Source organism: Danio aesculapii, chromosome 6, assembly GCF_903798145.1.
Source record: "Danio aesculapii chromosome 6, fDanAes4.1, whole genome shotgun sequence".
NCBI lineage: Eukaryota > Metazoa > Chordata > Actinopteri > Cypriniformes > Danionidae > Danio > Danio aesculapii.
Genome location: NC_079440.1, coordinates 47,021,287 through 47,043,412, shown reverse-complemented (window position 1 = coordinate 47,043,412; position 22,126 = coordinate 47,021,287). Strand labels below are relative to the sequence as shown.

The window sequence follows — 22,126 nt, the reverse complement described above, 5'->3', positions numbered from 1 at the left end:
ACATTCGCAATAAAAAAAAATGCTTAATAATTTAGATTTTCTAATTTTCTCCTAATATTTATTTTCTGGACCACTCATTTTAGTTTAATGTTTCTCATTTATGTCAATTGAGTTTTTAATTGAAGTACATGCTTTTCATGATAAAATAAAACTACGAGCATCAAGTGTTTGATGAACAGAACCTTGAAGTTGGACCATCTCATCCGCAGAAAGAATCAACAGGAGTTATGTAAATGAATCCATTAACACTCCACACTTCGACCTTCACGTACAGACATGAATATCTGCCATTAATGAAGACACACCATTCGCTGGGAAGACTTACCACACAGCCTGCAAGCTTTACACGAGTCCAACCCTATAGATTTAAACACAAAAGACCATAAATCAGCATCCGTGGCTCTGCAGCTCTGGCTCTTAAGCCATTCATCCTGTTATTGTGAGCCAAGCAAGTCCTTCTCTTTCCACTTCCACCACGGCTCAGTATGACCCGACTGTGTGGGACTTTCTTTTCGGTCAACGGGGAATCTCTCATTAATCTTTCCCACTGTTTTCCACCATCTCTCTCTAATCCTGATGTTTTCTTCTGCTTCTTTCGTTTCCCCGGCTCTGTAATTTGTCTTATCGGTCACATTGACTCTATATTGTTAGTGGTGGGCTCTTGGCTTGTTTGCTTAAGGGTGTGGAATTGGCACAGCAGGCCACAGTTACTGAAGGCCTTCTCTGTCACGAAACAAGGAGAAGGTTTTTATCATGCCAGGTATGCGAGCCGACTGCCAACTTCCTCTTCTCCTGTTAATTTGTGAGGATGAATCGTGTGGACATGTATTGACAGGGAGGCTACAGGCTTAGTGGGTGAGATTAAGATATCTCTGGTAATGATGAGGTTTACTGCTGGTAGGTGGAGGCGATGTTACGATCCCTTTTTTTTTCCATATAGCCTTTCTTTGTTAGACACCCACTCTGTGTTTTAGAGGTTTCTTTTAGCTTTCTCAAATATTTAATGCTGTAAAAAGAGTTTTTACTCTGAATTTTCATTATGCATGCCAAATGATTGTCTCATAGAAATCAATTTCATAATTAATCTGTTACAGATCTGGAGAACTTCAAAACGCAGATGAGAAGCGCTGTCAATGTGAGGGAAGGCCAAGGTGTTGTTTTGTTATGCGGCACACCTTTACATTCTGGAGGTAAGTCGTGTGTTTCACTATTTAAAGGGTTTTGAAAAATTTGTCTCATTATGAGTGATTCATTGGTTAGTCAGAGGAAAACATTTGTCTTTATAATGTTCATCGAAATGCTCTTCCTCTGCAATGGCAGTGCTTTTCCTTTTAATTATGCTGCAATGGCAGTGCTTTTCCTTTTAATTATGCTGCAGTGTTACTTTAGCATTTATTTATTGTAGTTTATACTTATATTTGTGAGTAAGCTGATATATATATATATATATATATATATATATATATATATATATATAGATAGATAGATAGATAGATAGATAGATAGATAGATAGATAGATAGATAGATAGATAGATAGATAGATAGATAGATAGATAGATAGATAGATAGATAGATAGATAGATAGATAGATAGATACATACACACATATACACACACATACATATACATACACACATATACATATATATATATATATATATACTGTATACACATATACGTGTAGCTACTAATTTTGTGGCGGCATGTGACGACTTGAGGTGCTTCATTAGATTAGAATTACTTGTCAATTTTCATCCAGGCAGCACAACGGCAGTCTTTCCATTACAAAATTGTCATGTTATTGTCACATGATCTTCACTGCCTGTTAGATATATGATATGAAGTGGGTCTCAGATCAGACAAGAAGCACTGCATTACATTTCCCCCCGCCATGTCTTTAAAATATGATTTTTTTTTTTATTTTACCCTAGTATTTTCAATGGAATTTTTGTGCTAGTCTGTTGCTATTGTCAGACCTAGTGGTTACAACCATCTTTCATCTCGTTTTACGCTTGAACAACTAAATGAATGTTTTAACCTCATAGCCAGCACCCCGACTCAGGAGATGCGTGGCTTTTGACGTATTAAATTTCTGTGTTGCTCCAGAACAAATTTCACATATTTGTTTAAGAAATAATAAAATGTTTAGTGTGGTGCAATTTTTTTTTACATTACTTAAGCATCTATAACTTTTTCATTTTGAGCATTATAAACTCTAGATGTTGGATAACAAAGCCCAGAGTGTTTTCTTTCCAAAGATACATAAACTTTAAATGTAGACCAAATCATTCAGCAACTGTAAATGTTTTAGCTTAGGAAGATCATTTTTGAGAAAGTGCCTCTGGCGGTGAGGGAGAGAAGGACATCGACGTAGCCTCGGAAAACTTTTAACAGAAATCTCATTTTGCATGCTATCTTAATCAAATTTGAAATATAAACTCATGAAATACTTGGCTTTCAAGTCATATTTTTTTCTAGGACATTACATTAATGTTTTCCTGTGTTTCTATATGTAAAACAAATATTGAACACAATACAATTTTTTTTCCTCTTGACTTCATAATGTATAACTTTTTATATTTTTCAACATGTAACTTCTCCTTTCACCACAGTAAAGCTCAAAGTGTCATGATACATAATTTGTGTTTGTAGCTTACTCAGGAACTGTTACTATTTAAAGTTAGGTAGGTGTAAATCTCCAAAATTAAGCGCTGGCTAACAGGTTAATCTACTTCGCTAAATGTATTGTAATTACATTACAACAGCGATACTGTAAAAACAACCTTGTGAAATTGAAAATAGTCACATTAAGCTTTTACCGGAAGTTTGTCGTTGGCTTTAAAACTCTAGCTATGCATATCCCATTGGCAAACAATGGAAATGTACCCTTTCTAAGCCAATCATCACGTTTTTAGTTACATCACGTTCACACCAATCATCATCACTGGTTGGTTATGTGTTCCACCCCAGCCCTGAACACACGCACACACACGCGCGCGCACACACACCCATCCCAGAGAAAGAGAGGACCTATGGCTGAGAGAGACGCTGCTCACATTCAAAAACGCTTCAGTGTTCTCGATTATAGTAACACACATTTTATTGTCAGTAACGGTAACGGCGATGTAATGGGGAAACAGTATTTCATTTGATTACTCGTTACTGAAAAAGATATTGCTGTTTATTTATAGTGCCATTATTCCCATCACTGTTCATAAGCATGCATAAAATTGATTTCATATTCATGAGTGCACCTTAGGTTTTAATAATTTTCTTACCTTATATTATTTTCATTTAATATTTATATAATCACTTTTTATTTCAGTTTTACTAAAATTTAAAACCCCTCTAAAACTAGCCTGCTAAACCAGCTATGGCCAGAATGGAAGAACAGCCAACCAGTTTAGGCTGAGGTACTGTAGATGTTAACAAAAAGCCATACAGAAATTAGGTATATGTTTAAGTGAATTAAGTAATGGAGTCCGATTATGATCTGTTATCTGGCAGACTCTTTTTATCATCATTTCAGTTGGAGAAATCACCAGTTTAATTGCACTGAAAACATTCAAATAATGTGAGTAAAACAGGTTGCAAACAGCAGTTCACATTCGACCTGAATAAAAACCATGAATTGCCTGCTTTCATCCCACTGAATAACAGAAAAAAAAAATTTTGTTGTTTCATCATCCACGAGAAGTTATATGAAACTTTTTTTTTCGATTTACTGTTGTAAATGTACTGTATGAGAAAGCTGATAAAGACCCGCAGAAACTCACACTCCAATTCTGTCACACAGAAGTAGCCAGAATGCATGTTTTCACGTTAACTGTGCTTCTATATGTGTCTATCCTTAGACAAGAAAGAGCTTGTAATTCAACCAGCCATAATTGGACAGAAGTCATTAGACCCCAAGTGCAAACAAGAACCAAGCAGTGAGAGACATCAATATCAATTAGAGGTCGTGACTATTACTGCGACAAATGAGATGTCAGAAATTAGAAGATGTGAATTTGTTTCATAGGCATGGGCAATTATAGTTTCCCGAGATAAATCTGTAATTAAGCGTTTGTTCAATTAGAGGATCCAGAAGAAGGGTGTTTCATATGAGAATGCTCTAATGTTTGGCTTTAATGTCACGAGTGATTGAAAATGTAGGCTAACTATGACTAGAAAGCGCAAAATAAATCATTTAATAGTACAGGGCAAAGGCAGAAATTCAATCAAGGCACTTTTGTTGTGAAGCAGACCCATTTCTGAATCACTGATGGTCATTTTACTGGGAGTAAGCATGCTGGATAGCAATAGGCTTTCTAAAGAAACGTATTTACTATAGATCTAGCCATCGTTGGTTTGGCTTCAATTTGTTTTCTCATTTGGATCACTTTCTTTTCAATCAGACTTGAATCTGAAGGCAAATGGAAATAAAGACCTGAAACTGAAGTCTCAACCCAATTAGTGAGATATGTGTTGTTGTTTTTTTTAGATGAATGAGTTTTCTGTGCAGAGCAGGTAATCAATTGTTTATTACAGCAAAAGCAAACAAGAATGCTAAGCTTTGCATATTTCCAACTGATTACATTATAAAAGTTTCATAAGTTGACGTATTACAATATAGTTGCTCTTTATCTGTTTAGATTTAGGGCTGTGTATTGAACTCAAAAGAAAAAAGAGCTAATATTACCAACCTGTTTTATCATCGTGGAAGAAGCTATATTGTTTTACACTAGACATATTTGAAACATCTAAGCCGTTCTCCCCCCAGAGCTATGGAGAATGTGTTCATTTTGGTTAAAAAAAAAAAAAGCACATGATCAAACATTTTAAAAGCAAGTTCCTCTGCTCCACATTTGCAGTTTCCTGCTAGATCAAAATGTGTTGTTATCAAAGTTCCCATGATTTAGATGTCTATTGTGATTGCTGAACTCAAGACAAAACAAACTGGGTATTATTACCAACCTGTTTTATCATAGTGGAGGAAGCCATATTGTTCTACACAAGTATTATTCAAAAGACATTTTTTTTTCAGGGCAATAAAATCTGTTTAAAAATATTGTCTGATCAAACAGTTTTCTTCTCTTCACATCTGCTAAAGCAAATGGCACAATATCAATACATTAAAAACTTGGATTGGTTGTTAGATTCAATAAAATAATCAAATGTGACAGTTAAAATATGTTCTATTTTAAATAAATGGGTTTTGGGATGTTTTAAAAACATAAATTATATATATATATATATATATATATATATATATATATATATATATATATTTTTTTTTTTTTTTTCTGTGAGCATTTTTTTTTTTTTATCAAATTCTTGATCCCAACTTTTTTTCCCTAAGGTTGTGTTACTCTGTATTTTATTCAAATTTGTGTTTTTAACCCACATTTCTGTTGTGTTTTACCCAATTTGTTTACTTTTTACAGAGTGTTTTTGTCAAATAAAGGCAGACTTAGTGAACTGGAAACAATAAAAAATATTACCAACTTTATTGCTATACCATACAACTTACTGTATTTTTTATGAACTGACATGCAAACATGTAGTAAAAAGTAATGACTTTTTCTTGTTGTTGAATATTTTCAGTCAATGACATGCACAGATACAGACACATCGCATGAAAAGAATGAATGGTAGCACATTTTTAGCTTTAGTGCAAGCATCTCTTGACTTTGACCTTGTCCGTCATTATTTTCCAGCCATAGGCCATTTTTCTGATGTTTCTATTATGTCTCACTTCCTTAAAAACCCAGAACCGAGCATCGATGGCTCTTGTATATAACATTTAAAAGGATATATCATGTACACTAAAGCTGCCCCGTTTACCTATACAGTAGTCTGAATCCCACTGAGTTGAAGTCAGAATTACTAGCCCTCCTGAATTATAAGCCCCCATGTAATTTTTTTTTCAATTTCTGTTTGACAGAAAGATTTTTTTTTTAATCAACACTTTTTTCGAAACGTAATAGTTTTGATAACTAATTTCTAATTACGGATTTTTTTTTACCATAATATTTTTTTTTACTAAATATTTTTAAGATACTAGTATTCAGCTAAAAGGTGCAATTTAAAGGCTTAACTAGGTTAATTAGGCAAGTTAGGGTAATTAGGCAAGTTATTGTATAATGATGGTTTGTTCTGTAGAATTGAAATTGAAAAAAGATATATTGCTTAATAATAATAATAATAATATTGACCTTAAAATGTATATATTTTTTAAATAAAAACTTTTTTCCTAGCCAAAATAAAATAAAAATAAGACACTTTATTTTTACTATCAAACAAATAAACTATATTTATATATTATAGTAAGTACTGTGGGGAAAAAAATCCTTTCTCAGTAAAATATTATTTCGGAAATCTTTGAAAGAGAAAAGAAATTAATAAAACAATCACAGGAGGGCTAATCATTTTAACTTCAACTGTATTTGTGTTTCGTTTATCAATTCTTTCATCATTTACACTACCTGACAAAAGTCTTGTCGTCGCTCCCAGTTGTAAAAGCAACAAATAATAACCTGACTTCTAGTTGATCATTTGGAAAAGTGTCAGAAGGTAGATTTTTCAGATGAATCATCTTTTGAACTGCATCCCAATCAACACAAATACTCCAGAAGACCTATTGGAACCCACATGGACCCAAGATTCTCACAGAAATCAGTCAAGTTTGGTGAAGGAAAAATCATGGTTTGCGGTTGCATTCAGTATGGGGGATGCAGAGAGATCTGCAGTGTGGATGGCAACATCAACAGCCTGAGGTATCAAGACATTTGTGCTGCCCATTACATTACAAACCACAGGAGAGGGCAAATTCTTCAGCAGGATAGCGCTCCTTCTCATATGTCATCCTCCACTTCAAAGTTCCTGAAAGCAAAGAAGGTCAAGGTGCTTCAGGATTGGCCAGCCCAGTCATCAAACATGAACATTATTGCGCATGACTAAGGTATGAAGGAGGAGGCATTGAAGATGAATCCAAAGTATCTTGATAAAATCTGGGAGTCCTGCAAGAACGCTTTCTTTGCCATTCCAGATGACTTTATTAATAAGTTATTTGAGTCATTGTAGAGATCTATGGATGCAGTCCTCCAAGCTCATGGAAGTCACACAAAATTTATTATTTTTCCACTGCACCATGACTTTATATTCTATACTGTACATTATTTCTGTTAAGTGAAGAGACTTTTGTCTAAGCAAAGTCAGACCTTACTGTCTTGATTAAATAATTAAAAGTCAAGGCATGATCATATCTTATATGAAAGGCCTTTCATATAAGCCACTTCTGATACCAAATGATCAACTAGAAGTCAAGTTATTATTTGTTGATTATTTGTTGATGTTATTATAACATTGATTGGCAACAAGACATTTGTCAGATAGTGAAGTGCGTTTGACAAAAGCTATCACTTCCTATTAACCTATCACAGCTCTGATGCAGGAATTCCTGTGCCAACCGATCAAAAAAAAAAAACCTTTCAACTTCACAACCTGCCAGTGTGTTTCCGCATCTAAAGATTGGCGCCACTGTTCTGGGGGACACTTTTTGAGTGGCAGCCATCTCTTATAGCTTTCCAACAGTTGCATCATGTGCCCAAGCCACTCTTTCGGTTTCCTTCCCCCTTTTCAGCGTCCCTTATATGCCACTCTAATGCACTGTGGCAGGGCCTTCGGTCGTCTCTGGTTCAGCCCTTTCCAATAAGAGGTAGCCATGCATGAATGATGCCAGCAGATAAGCCTCCGTCCCCAGCCACGGTGAAGCCGGACAGGGCATGTGTCATAAGAGTGCCAGTGAGGCGCTTTAATCTAGTTTGTTTCGCTCCCTTTCCTGCCGCCTCACAAAAGAAGAGTCTCTCTGTTTACCGAGCCTCACCTGCCCTAAGGAGGTCAGCTCGAGGCGAAGCAAGTGGTGTAATGCAGACACTTTGTACGCCGCTTTTGAAACAAGATTACAGTTTACCGAGCAAAGTGACTCAACACCTTTCTGAAAGCATAAATGTCTTTGTCAGGATCTAACGCTCTTTTTTCTGACATCTTTCTAGAGCTCACGTTCACCTGGGTCTTCAATGAGTACCCTCACTTCGTCCAGCAAGACAGCCGGCGCTTTGTGTCTCAAGAGACGGGCAATCTCTACATAGCAAAAGTGGAACCGTCCGACGTCGGGAATTACACTTGTGTGGTTAACAACACCATTACCAAGGAGAGGGTGTTCAGTTCGCCGACACCTTTGGTTCTGAGAAACGATGGTAAGAAAGGGGTTTCAAAAATCACACATCGTAAGCTGTCTGTTAACATCAAAGGGCTTTTCACAGTCATTCTAAACCGTATATAAACAGTATTTCATAATAATTTATACAGAATTAACAATTAACCACTTTGAACATTCTTGAATCCAGGGTTGTTGTCTGCCATTTGCATATTTGCTGCGACAGTGTCATTGATTGGATTCATTGATTGGCAGTTTTTCCATTAACAGTTGATCATCTAACACTAGCAACTCATATTAAGTGTTCCCTTGGGTCATCATGGAATATCTCTGGAATATCTTGGAATTTTAAAAGGCTCTTCCAGACATTTCAATTCAGGTTTTTTTTCCAAGTTATGTAATATTGGTACATATAATTGGGAAAGTAAAATGTACTTTCCATTAATAAATATATATTTTTATATAATTTTTAATAATCACACACTACATGATCTGATAACAACTGGTTCCCCAACAGCTCTGTCAAGCTACTAAACAGCCATCAGAAAAATCTGAACACTTGTGTGCTGATGACATCACTGACAGCATTTCAAACTTCACTGAAAGCTTTCAAGGGAGCATTTAAAAACACTGTCAATCAGCTGATGATCAATCGCTCATCTGCAAGGTTCAGGTGGATAGATGTGGCTTTAACACTAGAATTACTGAGGCAGTCAGAGAGTTTTTAATTTTTGTAATTTAATAACTCTTTGAAATAAAACTTGCATATCTATAATACCCAGACTTTTACTAAATATATGTATATTTCTTTCTAAAAGTGTTTTTTTTTCTTACAAAACCGAAATGAACTGAGTTTTTCTACCTTTAATTACCATAGCAGTCAAAATGACTGCATGCATGTCTGCTACTTTTCGCTGTGACTATAAATATGTGTGACTTCTTTACCTAGCAACTTCCTGCTAACATAAACATAACTTTCTGATTGCAAAAATATAAATTTACTCTGAATATGTCTTTCAAAACAGCATATGCTGTGCTGTGAAATAGCTCCCATTTATGAAAGTTAAAATGAAAGTGAGACCCAGACCTTTGCGGGTGTTCTGTAGGCTGTATTAAGATAATATTTTTAACATAAACCCAGAGTGAAGTGAGTGCATCGATGCCCATTTTGGCCAATCACAGACATTTTTGTTGAGCTAATGCTGATATGCTCTCTCATTGGCTGCAGCTAGTCACTACATCTGACCGCATGTGGGGTCAAGTCGGGTGACTGGTCTGGTATTTAGCATGCTAGATATTGGAATTTCGTATGCGAGGTGTCGGCGACACATCAGTGAGCCTCTTTGATGCGTTATTCAGTAGTTCACACATAAAGACTGCTGAGCCCCCCCAGATTTTTCCCCCGATCCCAGCACGATCTGTCAGCGAGCTTGTTCCAAAACAGACTCAAATCGGGCTTAAAATCTTGTAGCTTAAACTAGACTTTAGCTGAACAAAAATTAAATTGATTTGGTGGACACATGCCCTAAAGCCACTGTCCTCTTCTACAAAAGGAGAACAATACTTAATTAGCATTTAAAGAGAGACACAAATGTGTTGCCTTTTTGGGGCATGGGTCATTTATAGCTTTGCATAATACATTATTTGTGTTTGTATCTATGTATTTACCTTGTTCAACATGTTCAACTTTTATTGTGATTCATTTTCATCACCTCAAGGTGGCTGACAGTGTATTATAATACATACTATATAAACACTATTTAATGAAATATTTATTTTTTTTACAATCATTGAAGCTACACTTGCAAAACATTGTTTTTACTCATCTACTGTCATTATATTTACACCAGATCTCATAGATCTTTTAAAGTTTGTCTTACAAGTCATTAAATCATCCAACATTTTTCGTGAGATCTTCATTCATAAATGTTAGATGCACATGTATGCCCTATAGGAACCCTAACCTGCACTCTTGACAATGCCTCCAAGAAAGCTGCATTACTATTTGAGAAGGATCCTGATTTTACTATGTGTGTTCCATAAATCTTTAATAACGTGTCTGCGTATTTTTGGCACTGTCTTCTCAGCTCTCCTTCTCATTGACAGGTCTTTGTGTTTTGCCATTTGTTGTTGTTTTGCTTGTAGTTCTGGAGTACAAAGCTTGTATGTCGTAAATCATGAATGACAAAGCCATATGCATCTGTGGTGTATTGTCTGCCCGTGGCAGGAGCGATGGGAGAGTACGAGCCTAAAATAGAGCTTCATTTCCCCGACACCATTCCAGCTGCTAAAGGATCCGCGCTGAAGCTCGAATGCTTCGCCTTGGGAAAGTAAGTCCGCTGTTTGTGCACCTGCGTCTGTCTCCGTCCTCCCGCAAACTGTTGCCTGAGTTCACACCCTCTCTTAGCGCCATTTATTTTTATCCCATCATATGAAATACACCCAATTTGTGATCAGCACTTCAGGTTCATTCTTAATGTGATTTGCAGTCTGTCACGGAAGCTTTTTACAGAGGCCTTTTCACTAAAATGGCCTGCTTTGCAGAGAGCAATGACCCATAAGATTTACTCCTTAAATAGTGTGGAAATAGAGCTCCATGCTTCTTTTCAAAGGAAGAGCAGAAGGGCTGTCGTTTTAGAGAGGGGGTAATGCAGGTTTTTTCAAAAAGCGGGAGATGATAGCTTTTCACACTATACAAGGAGTGAGTCACCCCAGATTCAAACGTGAATCAGATCCTTTTACACGTAGATTTCTTAATGGGGTGCAGCTTTGAAGAAACGAGGGAAGAAATGGATTTTCTTTTGCCATACATTATGGAGCTTCACTTCCTACTGTAGCTGATAGAGAATGATGCTGAAAATGGCAGTGTTATGAATTTGATTGATTCCTAGGATATATATGAAATGATCAGAATTATTTTTTAATGCAATTTATCACTGTAGATGTAAAGTAATTTTAAAAAGCATAAAATGTTGGGTTTTAAATAATTAAAAAAATTATATTTTATAATTTTTTATAATTTTATAATTTTTTATAACATATATTTATAATTTGCTTATCAAGGCTGCATTTATTTAATACAAGTACCTGAAGTTACATAAATTATTTTTTAATGCTGATTTGTTGTTTAAAATACATGTATTATTATATTACATTACATTATAATTATTATATTATATTATATTATATTATATTATATTATATTATATTATATTATATTATATTATATTATATTATATTATATTATTAATAAATGACTGTTGAGGGTGTTGAGAATCCTCAGCTCTATCCTATCTAGACTTCTACGGCGAAGTCTAGATGGGATACAACTGAGGATACTCAAGTCACTATACAGTAGCATAATTTTTGTGACACTGTATTTTTACATTATCATGAGGGTTTAGTGTTGAGGTAGGGGTAGCCACTAATAAAATACAATGAATGTGTAATTTATTAAATAATGTAAATCTTGTTATCTTCCGATCGCAGCTGTATCCTTTCTATCAACAACAGAAGCGCCCATTATTCGTCATATAACACCTAATACGATCATTATTAAGCTGTTTAAAAGACAAGCTATATGTTGTATCACATATTTGAGAATTGGAGTATCAGAAATTTCACAATATAATTAGAACATCTGTCAATATTTACAGAAAGGGGCAAAAAGAAATTAAATATGAGATGTACTTAGATAATATAGGCTGGTGGATCACTTGATAAACTCAAGTGAACTTTAGAACACAGTGGATTCTAAGTAACAAAAAAACTCACGCAGGAGAGTCTCAGCTGGAGTATTTAAAAACGTATGCATGAAAGGGTTAACTAATAACTACTTGCTTATTAGAAGACAATTACTATAATATTGGCTTTTTTGTATTATATTTGTTGCAAAAAAAATCTGACATCATTAAAAACATCAGTAAAAAATTTGACATCAAACGTATGTCTGATAATGCAATTGTTTGAATGGAAGAAAAAAAAAAGACTGCATAGCTGTAGAACATCATCCAAGCAATGCCAAGGTCTTTGATTCTGTCGCTATGCATCAAAGATTTAATACCTTGAAAGCTTTGAATAATACTGTCTGCTAAATGCAAAAAAAAGTAAGTGCTATGTCTTCACATATTAAAATGCAAAGCTTGGATGAAATGTACATCTCTTTGGATATAAGTCCTTGTGAGAAAAAACATCCTACAGTAGATATGTTAAGGTCATGTATTTGACTCCATGTAATAAACGCACAATTTAAAAAGTATATGTGCTTTAGAAAAAGTTTGAAATCAATAAGTACTCATTGTAACCTTATTCTGTTTAAACAGTCCCGTTCCTAGGATCAGCTGGAGAAGAACCAGTGACGTTTCGTTCCCAAATAAAGTCAAACTAAAGAATTCCAATGCAATTCTGGAGATTCCCAGTTTTCAACAAGAGGACACAGGAACGTATGAGTGCATTGCTGAAAACAGTCGTGGAAAAAATGCTGCAAGAGGTCGAGTGTCTTTCCATGGTGAGTTATTGTTCATTTTTTTGGTGTTTTTTTATTTAATAGTTCTCTTTCCATCTATTAAAACACATATTCTTTACATTTACAATTCATGAACACCTTTGTCAAGATTTCATTGCTGGTGTGTGTGTACTGTATAAAGTATCTGTGTATTTCTTCTGCCTCTAGAGGTCTTTGATTGGTATAAATAAATGTTTTTTGACAGGTCATACTGTTGTTTTACAGATTGATGTTGCCATATGGCTAGTACCACATTGAAACCGCAGTGATAAATCATTATATTGAAGTATTGGTTATATTATTCAAGTTGTTTATTAATTCTGCAGGTGTTTTATAGAAATAATTGCATTCATCCAAAAAGAATATTATGATTTATGTTTCAGCTATTGAGAAAAAAAAATGCAAAGAATAAATGATAATGGTTTATTTCATTTTGTGTTTGCAGGAGAATTTAATTCTCCAATATTGTAAATATCAATTTATATATATATATATATATATATATATATATATATATATATATATATATATATATATATATATATATATATATATATATACACACAACAGTTCTGTCTGGTTCTTTAATCTGATTGGCTGATAGCTGTGCGACATTCTTCCAGTAACAGCACTCGTCCAGCCTCTTAACCCTTCACCCTTGTGTATTACTTCGTCCACATACAGCGACAAGCAGAGGACACTCTACCATTTCACAAATATTGCAGCTGTTGGACAACATAATGTACTTTTGAGGCTTTTTTTAGTCAAGAATGTAGTTGTTTAGATCAGTGGTTCTCAAACTTTTAAACCCGCGACCCCCATTGTAAGATCGTCAAGAACTCGCGACCCCCCACTGCCAAAGCATATACAAACAATAAAAATTGCTTTTTTTTAAGCTGTTCGCAATATTTTAACTATATTTACTATAGATTACAGGGCTCGAAATTAACATTTTTGCTTGGTAACACTGGTGCTTCTAACTTAAAAAATGTAGGCGCACCAGCCAAAATTTAGTGGCTCCCACCAATTATCTGTTACTGTTACTACAAGTTTTATAAACAGATTTATTGCATTTGAAAATCAACACTAATCAAAACTAACAAGCAAAAAAATAAATATGCAAGCGTGTGGAAAATATGTCTCAATGAAATCCCGTTATCACAAGAAAAGACATTTTTATAACATAATTAAGTGACCAAAAGATACACGGACGGATATCCCAAAAGATATCCCTGACTTTACTGTGAATCCTAGTCATTTTCATAGCAGACTTGAAGCCAATGGAGGTCTTTTATCCACTCTTCAATAAGTATAGCTGGTGGATTAAAATTCAGCACATGATCAGTAATCAGATGTGCCAATATTTGTAGCTTTAGGTGTTTCTAAGACTAAATCTGTCAGTGTTGTTTTCATTCTCTCGTCTTCAGCGCTTTACATTTTCGCGGTTGTAGCTCCTGTCATCTGAAGACAGGAGGCGTTGACTGAGTGATTGACAGCTGATTTTAACCAATCATTCGTGTTCAGTTCTTAGAGCAGTGGGCCAATAAGAAGAGCGCGAAGGCGGGGCAAGCGTTGAAGGCTTTGTTTACTGCGGCAAGTTGACATGACAACAGTTTTAAACTGTTCCTGAGCGCTGCGTTCCAAGTACAAAGATGCATTCTGCCCGAATGTGTCCTAAATACTTTATGAATCAGTAATATCTTTTTAAAAATCTAAAAATATTAGCTTTCACTTGTAATACTGAAAAATATTTATTATAATCACTGAAAATTACACAATTTTTAAATAACTCTCGCGACCCCTTGAAATTATTCTGCGACCCCCGCAGGGGTCGCGACCCCCAGTTTGGGAACCACTGGTTTAGATTGCAACTATGCTGTTTATTTGTAAGGATAGTGCCTATTTGAAAATATTTATAATTTCTTAGACAGCACGTTGGGAGCCATTAGCGTGTCTTTGAGCAAAGACGGTTGATGCTGTTTATCCACAAGATGGCGACAGAGACTGTATAAAAAGCTCTAAGAGAAAAACAGCATAATTTCAAACTACAGCTGATCAAATCATTATTAAACAGGTAAAATACTTTCTAAGTCGATCTCTCTCTTTTGTGTATTGTAGTGCTGTATTTATACCATAGTAATATTGTGATCTCCCGATTGCAACAGAGAAATACTGGGAAATCTCTGTAGACTGGTGGCATTTCATGCCGTTCAGCCTTATAATCTTAAAATGTGAGCAAAATCCACCTGTTTTGTCATCACTTTAGACATTACGCTAGAGAATCATTCAACTACTAGCTCTTAAATGACGTTGGTGAATGAGCAACAATTTCTGCAGTTCTGACGTCAGCTGCAAATGTGAATGAATGGCGGAAGAAAGTAGTTCCACTTAATACAGGGTTTTGAGACTGTGTTTGATTTTTTTTTTTTTATATACACGATTATGTCATCGAATTGTTGTATGTATGAGCAATATCACGCTCGTAGCAGTGCGATGAGGCTGTATATCGTCACTGGTGGGACACTTTGGCACTCAGCCTATGGCCTTGTGCTAACCCCTACCTCTCACCAATGCCAATATACAGCAACATCGCACTGCTACTATATATATATATATATATATATATATATATATATATATATATATATATATATATATATATATATATATATATATATATATATATATATATACACACACACACATATACACACACACACACAGGGTGGGCCATTTATATGGATACACCTTAATAAAACGGGAATGGTTGGTGATATTAACGTCCTGTTCGTGGCACATTAGTATATGTGAGGGGGCTTGTAAATAACACATGAAAGAATAAAGTTACGTTAAAACCAAGCACACCATTGTTTTTCTTGTGAAATTCCCAATAAGTTTTATTAAGATGTATCCATATAAATGGCCCACCCTGTGTGTGTGTATATATATATATATATATATATATATATATATATATATATATATATATATAGAGAGAGAGAGAGAGAGAGAGAGAGAGAGAGAGAGAGAGAGAGAGAGAGAGACAGATACATAAACTAATAATAATTGCATTTTAATTTATTTTTAAATTAAATATAAAACAATTAGAAAATCCAGAATTTGTCTGGATTTTAGATTTATAATAATAAATTAATAATAATAAATTTTATTTGTAATGCGCAGGTAGAACAATCCCATCACTGAGGGATGAATTAACAATGGCAGGGATGTGGGTCTCAAAGACAGACACAGAACGCTTCAAAAAAAGTGGTAGGGAATGGATAAAGCGTAAAGGTAGAAGAATTCATTGACAATACATTACAATAAATGTCCACAGCTTTAAAAGTTGAGAACCCAGATGCAGGAAGGACAGAAGGATACAGCTCAACAGGGATGATCGCAGGAAATAGAGTTGAATATGTCATCATTTTTTTTCTGTGAAAAAATTGAGAAACTCATTGCATCGCTCTATAGTGGGAGGAAGGGAGATATGGGATTGGTCTGATCAAACTGTTAACTGTATGGAATAAAACTCTGGAATTAGAACTATTACTACAAATAGCTCTTGAGTAAAATTCCCTCTCAGCTGCTGAAAGAGCATTGTGATAATCAGTTAAATGCTGATCGAACAGTGATCTTTGAACTTGTAGCCCTGTTTTAACGTATTTCCGCTCCAATTGCTTGCCAACAGCTTTTATTTTTTTGTAGATCATTTGTATACCATGGAGATGATCTTTTAAATATTTATAGTATTTTTCGATTAAATTTGAGTACATTTTTTTCAGACAAGATAATATTAGTTTTTAGACAGTACAATATCAATCATTTAATTTAAACACTCATTATGCAATTATATGGAACATGAGGTATGCATTTGGTGCTACCTATGGAGGAATCAAGACAGCATTTATAGTTTGAATTTCCTGATCAAATTGACAAAATGTGAAAGATGAGACTTTGTTACAAAGCTTACAAAGCAAAGTAATCATTGGACAGAAAGTTTACCAAGAGAATTTACTGGCATGTGAAAAACTCTGGTCAATTTAGAAATATTGCGTTGTGAAAGCAAACCTAAATTGCAACATTTAACAGTTTTAATCCTGATTTTGGAACAGGGCTAATAATCTCCAGGTTTGAAAATGCCCTAAGTTTAAAATAATTCAATAGCAGGTGTAAACTACTGGAGTGGCATAATTATGTCACTTTTCCCATATCATTGTTCCACATTAAACTGTACACAACCCGCTATGCCATGTGCAATAATTCACGGTGGGGACATGCCATAACTAGTGTCTCATTTGACTTGGGTCCTTGAGAGACATGACATTTCATGATTCACATGATTGTGACCTTCTGCAACGAGCAGCTCATTGTAGAAGGTCACAGTGGCATTACATGAAAAGTCAAGCTTAATTTGAAATGTATGGGATTGTTGTGGTATTAATATTTTACCCTTTGTACCCATAATGAAATATATAACATACATTCTGCTGTTTTTTCTTCTGATTTTCTGTATTTTATGCCCCTTTTTCAATGTTAATATTTCGTTTTAAATTATAGGTTGCACTTCCAGTTTTGGGAACGTCCATTGAATAAAATAAATCAACAAATCAATTTAAATTATCAGGTGTTGCTATAAATAACCTATATATACTGTAAAAATGCAGGGTTCAACACAATTCCTTCATGTTGTCCCAGCACAAATCGATAATTCAACAGGGGTCGCCACAGCGGAATGAACCGCCAATTTATCCAATATTTGTTTTACACAGCAGATGCCCTTCCAGCTGTGACCTAGTACTGGGAAACATCCATACACACTTATTCACTACGGCCAATTTAGTTTATTCAATTCACCTATACCGCATGTATTTAGACTGTGGGGGAAACCGGAGTACCAGGAGGATAATGGAGGCCATTATGCTCATTGGAAATTTCAGAGCAACAGAAATTTTTCAGTAACCTTCCCCAGCCTTGTGCCTCGAGACAATCCTGTCTCAGAGGTCTAAAGACAATTCCTTTGTCTTCATTCTTGGATTGTGCTTTGACATGCACTGTCAACCCTGGGAGATTATATAGACAGGTGTATGTTTGCCTTTTCAAATGATGTCCAATCAACTGAATTTACAACAGGTGAACTCAAGTTAAGCTGCTGAAACATCTCAAGAATGATCAGTGGAAACAGAATGTACCTAAGCTCAATCTAGAGCTTCACGGCAAAGACTGTGAATACTTGTGTTTTTTTCAGGTTTTTTAGTTTTAATAAATTTGCAACAATTTAAAAATATATTTTTTCACATTGTCATTATGAGGTATTGTGTGTAGAATTGTGAGGAAATAAATTGATTTAATCCATTTTGGAATAATGCTGTAGCATTAAAAAATGTGGAAAAAAGTGAAAGCGCTATGAATACTTTCTGAATGCACTGTAGATCACCTACAGATATTTCCAGACCCATCAATGCTGTTTTAGAGTTGTACTCTTGTGTAAATTTGCTGTTTTAATGTGAATAAATCAACCTCCTAGCATGGGATGTAGGAAAAATGTGGATAATGAATGCAATCTACATGCCTGTCTGCTGTGAAACTCAAACACATTTCTGTAGGATAAATGAAAAAGATTGTTTGCCCTGCTGATGTAGATTTTCTGATCTTCTATTTAACATCCTGTGGAAAAACAAGCAGTTTGAAGAGCAGTGGATTGGTGTCGGTCTTAAAGGATTCGCGGGTCTTATCCTGTGACTTTTAAATGAACATTTGTATGGAGAAATGCAATCATATGAATTGGTTAATTGAACTCAAGATGTCGAGTGGTTGCCAGTCGAAAGGATAATAAAGCTTCCAGAAGGAGGTCAAAGGATTTGTAGCATGTGGCCGTCGTGTGATAGAATTGACATACTCGCTGTGCGTTTCACTCCAGCGGTTAGATTTATATTCACATGGCTCTGGTGAAATGGGTCGTCTATTGTTTGTTTTTGTAGGAGCATCAAGCATGCAGTCGCTTTTATGCAGACTAGCGAGTGGGTGTATGGCGAGCCATTTTAAGGTGGTGAAGCGGCTTATGTGCTTCTCATATTGCAGCCTTTTCTGATAATCATAATTAATAATTCAAGGGTCACACTGCATGATTTGAGCTATTTGAGTGAATGTGGGTGGGAATTTGCTGGAGGAATCTGTATCCAATAACATCTGTAACCAATGAAGGGATAGACTGTATACAAATAAAGATCTGTCATTTGCTACCCCTTGTTAATCTGATTAATAGAATCTGTTGACAAAATGAAATATTTGCTTCCATATGAATAAAGTACACTTTTTAAACATTTTTAAAATGAGAGAAAAAGATAATAAAAAATTCACAAAATCAGTTCATGTTAAAGCATTATTTTAATATATCTATTGCATTTTCATTAATAATTAGAGTTTGAATTTTTTCTATCTTTTACATTTAAACGTTTAACAAAATTACTAAAAGTTTAACAAGAAGTTATCTGTGACTACGCTATTATGTTATGTTATTTTATGTTGTATCAATTACATTTTTTGTTATTCTGTTTTAGTCATTTATATTAATGCAACCCATCAGGGTCCTACTGCACCCAACCTATTCTGAGTCGGACTGAACCGGCAACTCTTTACATGGGAGTCGGTTGCTCTAACAAGGAGGCTAAAGACCGGCATAGCACTTCGCTAGCTGGCCTCCGTTACACTCACCCCCCTAAACCTCACTCCCCTCCCGGATGAACCCCCATGTGTAACCCACCGGTCCTACTGCACCCAACCTGTTCAGAGCTGGGATCGAACCGGCGATTCTTTACATGGGAGTCGGTTGCTCTAACAAGGAGGCTAAAGACCATGGCCTCTAGTGTCTGTGGCTAGAGCACCTTTAGAGGTCAGAGGAGTGAGGTTTACCTGCATAGCACTTAGCTAGCTGGCCGCTGTTATACTCACCCCCCTAAACCTAACTCCCATCCCGGATGAGCCCCCACGTGTAACCCACTGGTTCTACTGCACCCAACCTGCTCTGAGCTGGGATTGAACCAGCGAATCTTCGCATAGGAGTCAGTTGCTACAACAACAAGGCTAAAGACCATGGCGTCGCTAGAGGACCTTTAGAGGTCAAAGGAGCGAGGTTTAACTGCACAGCACTTCGCTAGCTGGCCTCTGTTACTTTAAAGTCTTTTATGTTATTTTTTCTAAAGGTTAATATGTATTTTATTTCATGTTACTGAAATGATTCATTAAAACTATTTTAGTTTTATGATTTTAATTTCAATAAATAACCACTAAATAACCTTACCGACTCAAACTTTTGAACAGAAATACACATAACCTAAGTTTAATTTCATAGAAACAAACCAACCAGGCTTTTGATTTGCACAGCGGAGAAAAAAAACAGGTTTGAAGTGACCCTAAGGGTGAGAAAACGATGACAGATTTCTCATTATTAGCTGAACTTTTACTATAATTGTTTCTGTCATCAAGGCCTTTCAATATATTAGCCTTGGGTAATACAGGTGGTTTTAATATGCAAGTGTAACATTTCACATTTCTGAATCTGTCCATCATTGACCATTGTTTGATTTATGATTTGCTCTATTTCCATAGCCACACCTCATTGGCTGCAGACGATGACAGACACAGCCATGTCCATTGAGGAGAATCTTTTTTGGGAGTGCAAAGCCAATGGAAAACCAAAGCCCTCTTACAGCTGGCTAAAGAATGGAGAAACTCTCATATCTGAGGTACCTCTAAAACATCCTAATAAGACTACTGATGTAGAATGAAAACGGAATATCACTATAATTAAAACATTTATTAACATTATTATTATAGTTTGCTTAAAATTTGCTGAAAATTATCAAAAAGAACGGATAGACAAAAGTAATTAAAGTTTTTTTTTCTGAAAATGAACAGACAACAAATGAAATTAACAGCTATACGCAATTTAATTAAAAAGTATAGTAAGTACATACAGTAAAACAAAGATCATGTACATACAAGTAAAGCTATGTATTTGACATTGTTTTGTGGTATGTTTTTACTACAATGACGTTAACATCAATGCTTTGTAACCCAAGAATCTTTACTTAAAGGGATAGTTCACCCAAAAATAAAAAATAATTCTTCACAATTTACTACTAAGTGGTTCTAAAATTGTAGGAATTCCTTTCTTCTGTTGAACAATGTTGTAAAAAAAAAAACATTTTACCATTGACAACAGTAGGAACAAAAGTCAATTTTTTAGCATCAATCAGTATATCTTCCTTTGTGTTCAACATATGGAAGAAACTCAAACAGGTTGGGAACAAGTATAGAGTATTTAAATGTTGGAGAAATTTTAAATTTTGGATGGACTGTCCATTTAATGGTTCAAACATAGAATCAGACAAATTCTACAAGCAAATAAAAGACTTGTAATCTTTTAAAATATTCATCTTCAATTCATTTAATTTCATGCTGCAATTTTATTATTTAGTGAAAATCTGTGTGATACTGTAGGTGTATAATAGTTGTATAATCTTATTTTTACATTATTATCCCTTTGACTGCCCCTCTACCATGCTGGTAGACCATGTTGACCAATCTTTTACTGTTTTAAATAATGACTGTTAAAGTAATTTAAAGAATGGCTGTTTTAAATAATGGTTTACAAACACAGCATTACAATAAAATAAAAATCAAACAAACATAATTCTGTAGCACTACTACACTTGATTTTGGTTCTATTGTAAGAAAAGAAAAAAAAAAACAAGAAATCATGTTAAATGAGAATCTGAAATATTTTATGGCATACTTAAAAAAAAATTATGATTTAGTTTTCATAAATGTTTTATTTTAAATATATTTTTTAAATAAATTGGTTTTACACTTGTTATTTTCAGATTTTTTCATAGTATATGTATTAAACCTGGTACTTTTACCATAAACCGACATTTGTAGATATTTTAGAAATTATGGGATGTGTGGGAAAAAAATGCATTTAGTGTGTTAACTAATGACATTAGGAGTTCAGAAATGCAATCCAAACTTTTTTTCTTGGTGGGGTAGTTAAAGTGTTATATATTCTTCTTATTATTGTATATTAAAATAATTCTGACTTTTAAAAAAAAAGCAGAGAAATATTTTTATTTTTTTCCCCACAATGATGCCTCTTGTACATCGTCTTATTATATTTCGCGTGTCATTTCCAGTTGCACTGAGACTGAAATAAAGCAGTGAAGTAAATTAAGATAACCCATTTTATTTTATTTGTAACACTTCACAATACGGCAAACAAAGTTAATGTTAGTCAATACATGAGCCAGACTGAAATATAGACGAGTAAAAATCAAATATGAGAAGATATCTGTATCCATGATGTCCCTGGTGACCTCGTAAGCAGTAGAGGGAACAAACTAGATATAAAGGGAAGGCACTC

At 34.8% G+C, this 22,126-nt stretch overlaps 1 protein-coding gene across 1 annotated transcript in view; it reads left to right on the top strand.

The window, feature by feature from the left end:
• Nucleotides 1-22,126, top strand: part of cntn3b (contactin 3b) — a 119,718-nt gene that overhangs the window by 46,871 nt on the left and 50,721 nt on the right. Inside the window, 5 exon segments of the mRNA XM_056460389.1 lie at nucleotides 1,095-1,190; nucleotides 8,038-8,241; nucleotides 10,429-10,531; nucleotides 12,524-12,708; nucleotides 20,314-20,450. Coding sequence (XP_056316364.1) covers nucleotides 1,095-1,190; nucleotides 8,038-8,241; nucleotides 10,429-10,531; nucleotides 12,524-12,708; nucleotides 20,314-20,450 — 725 coding nt within the window.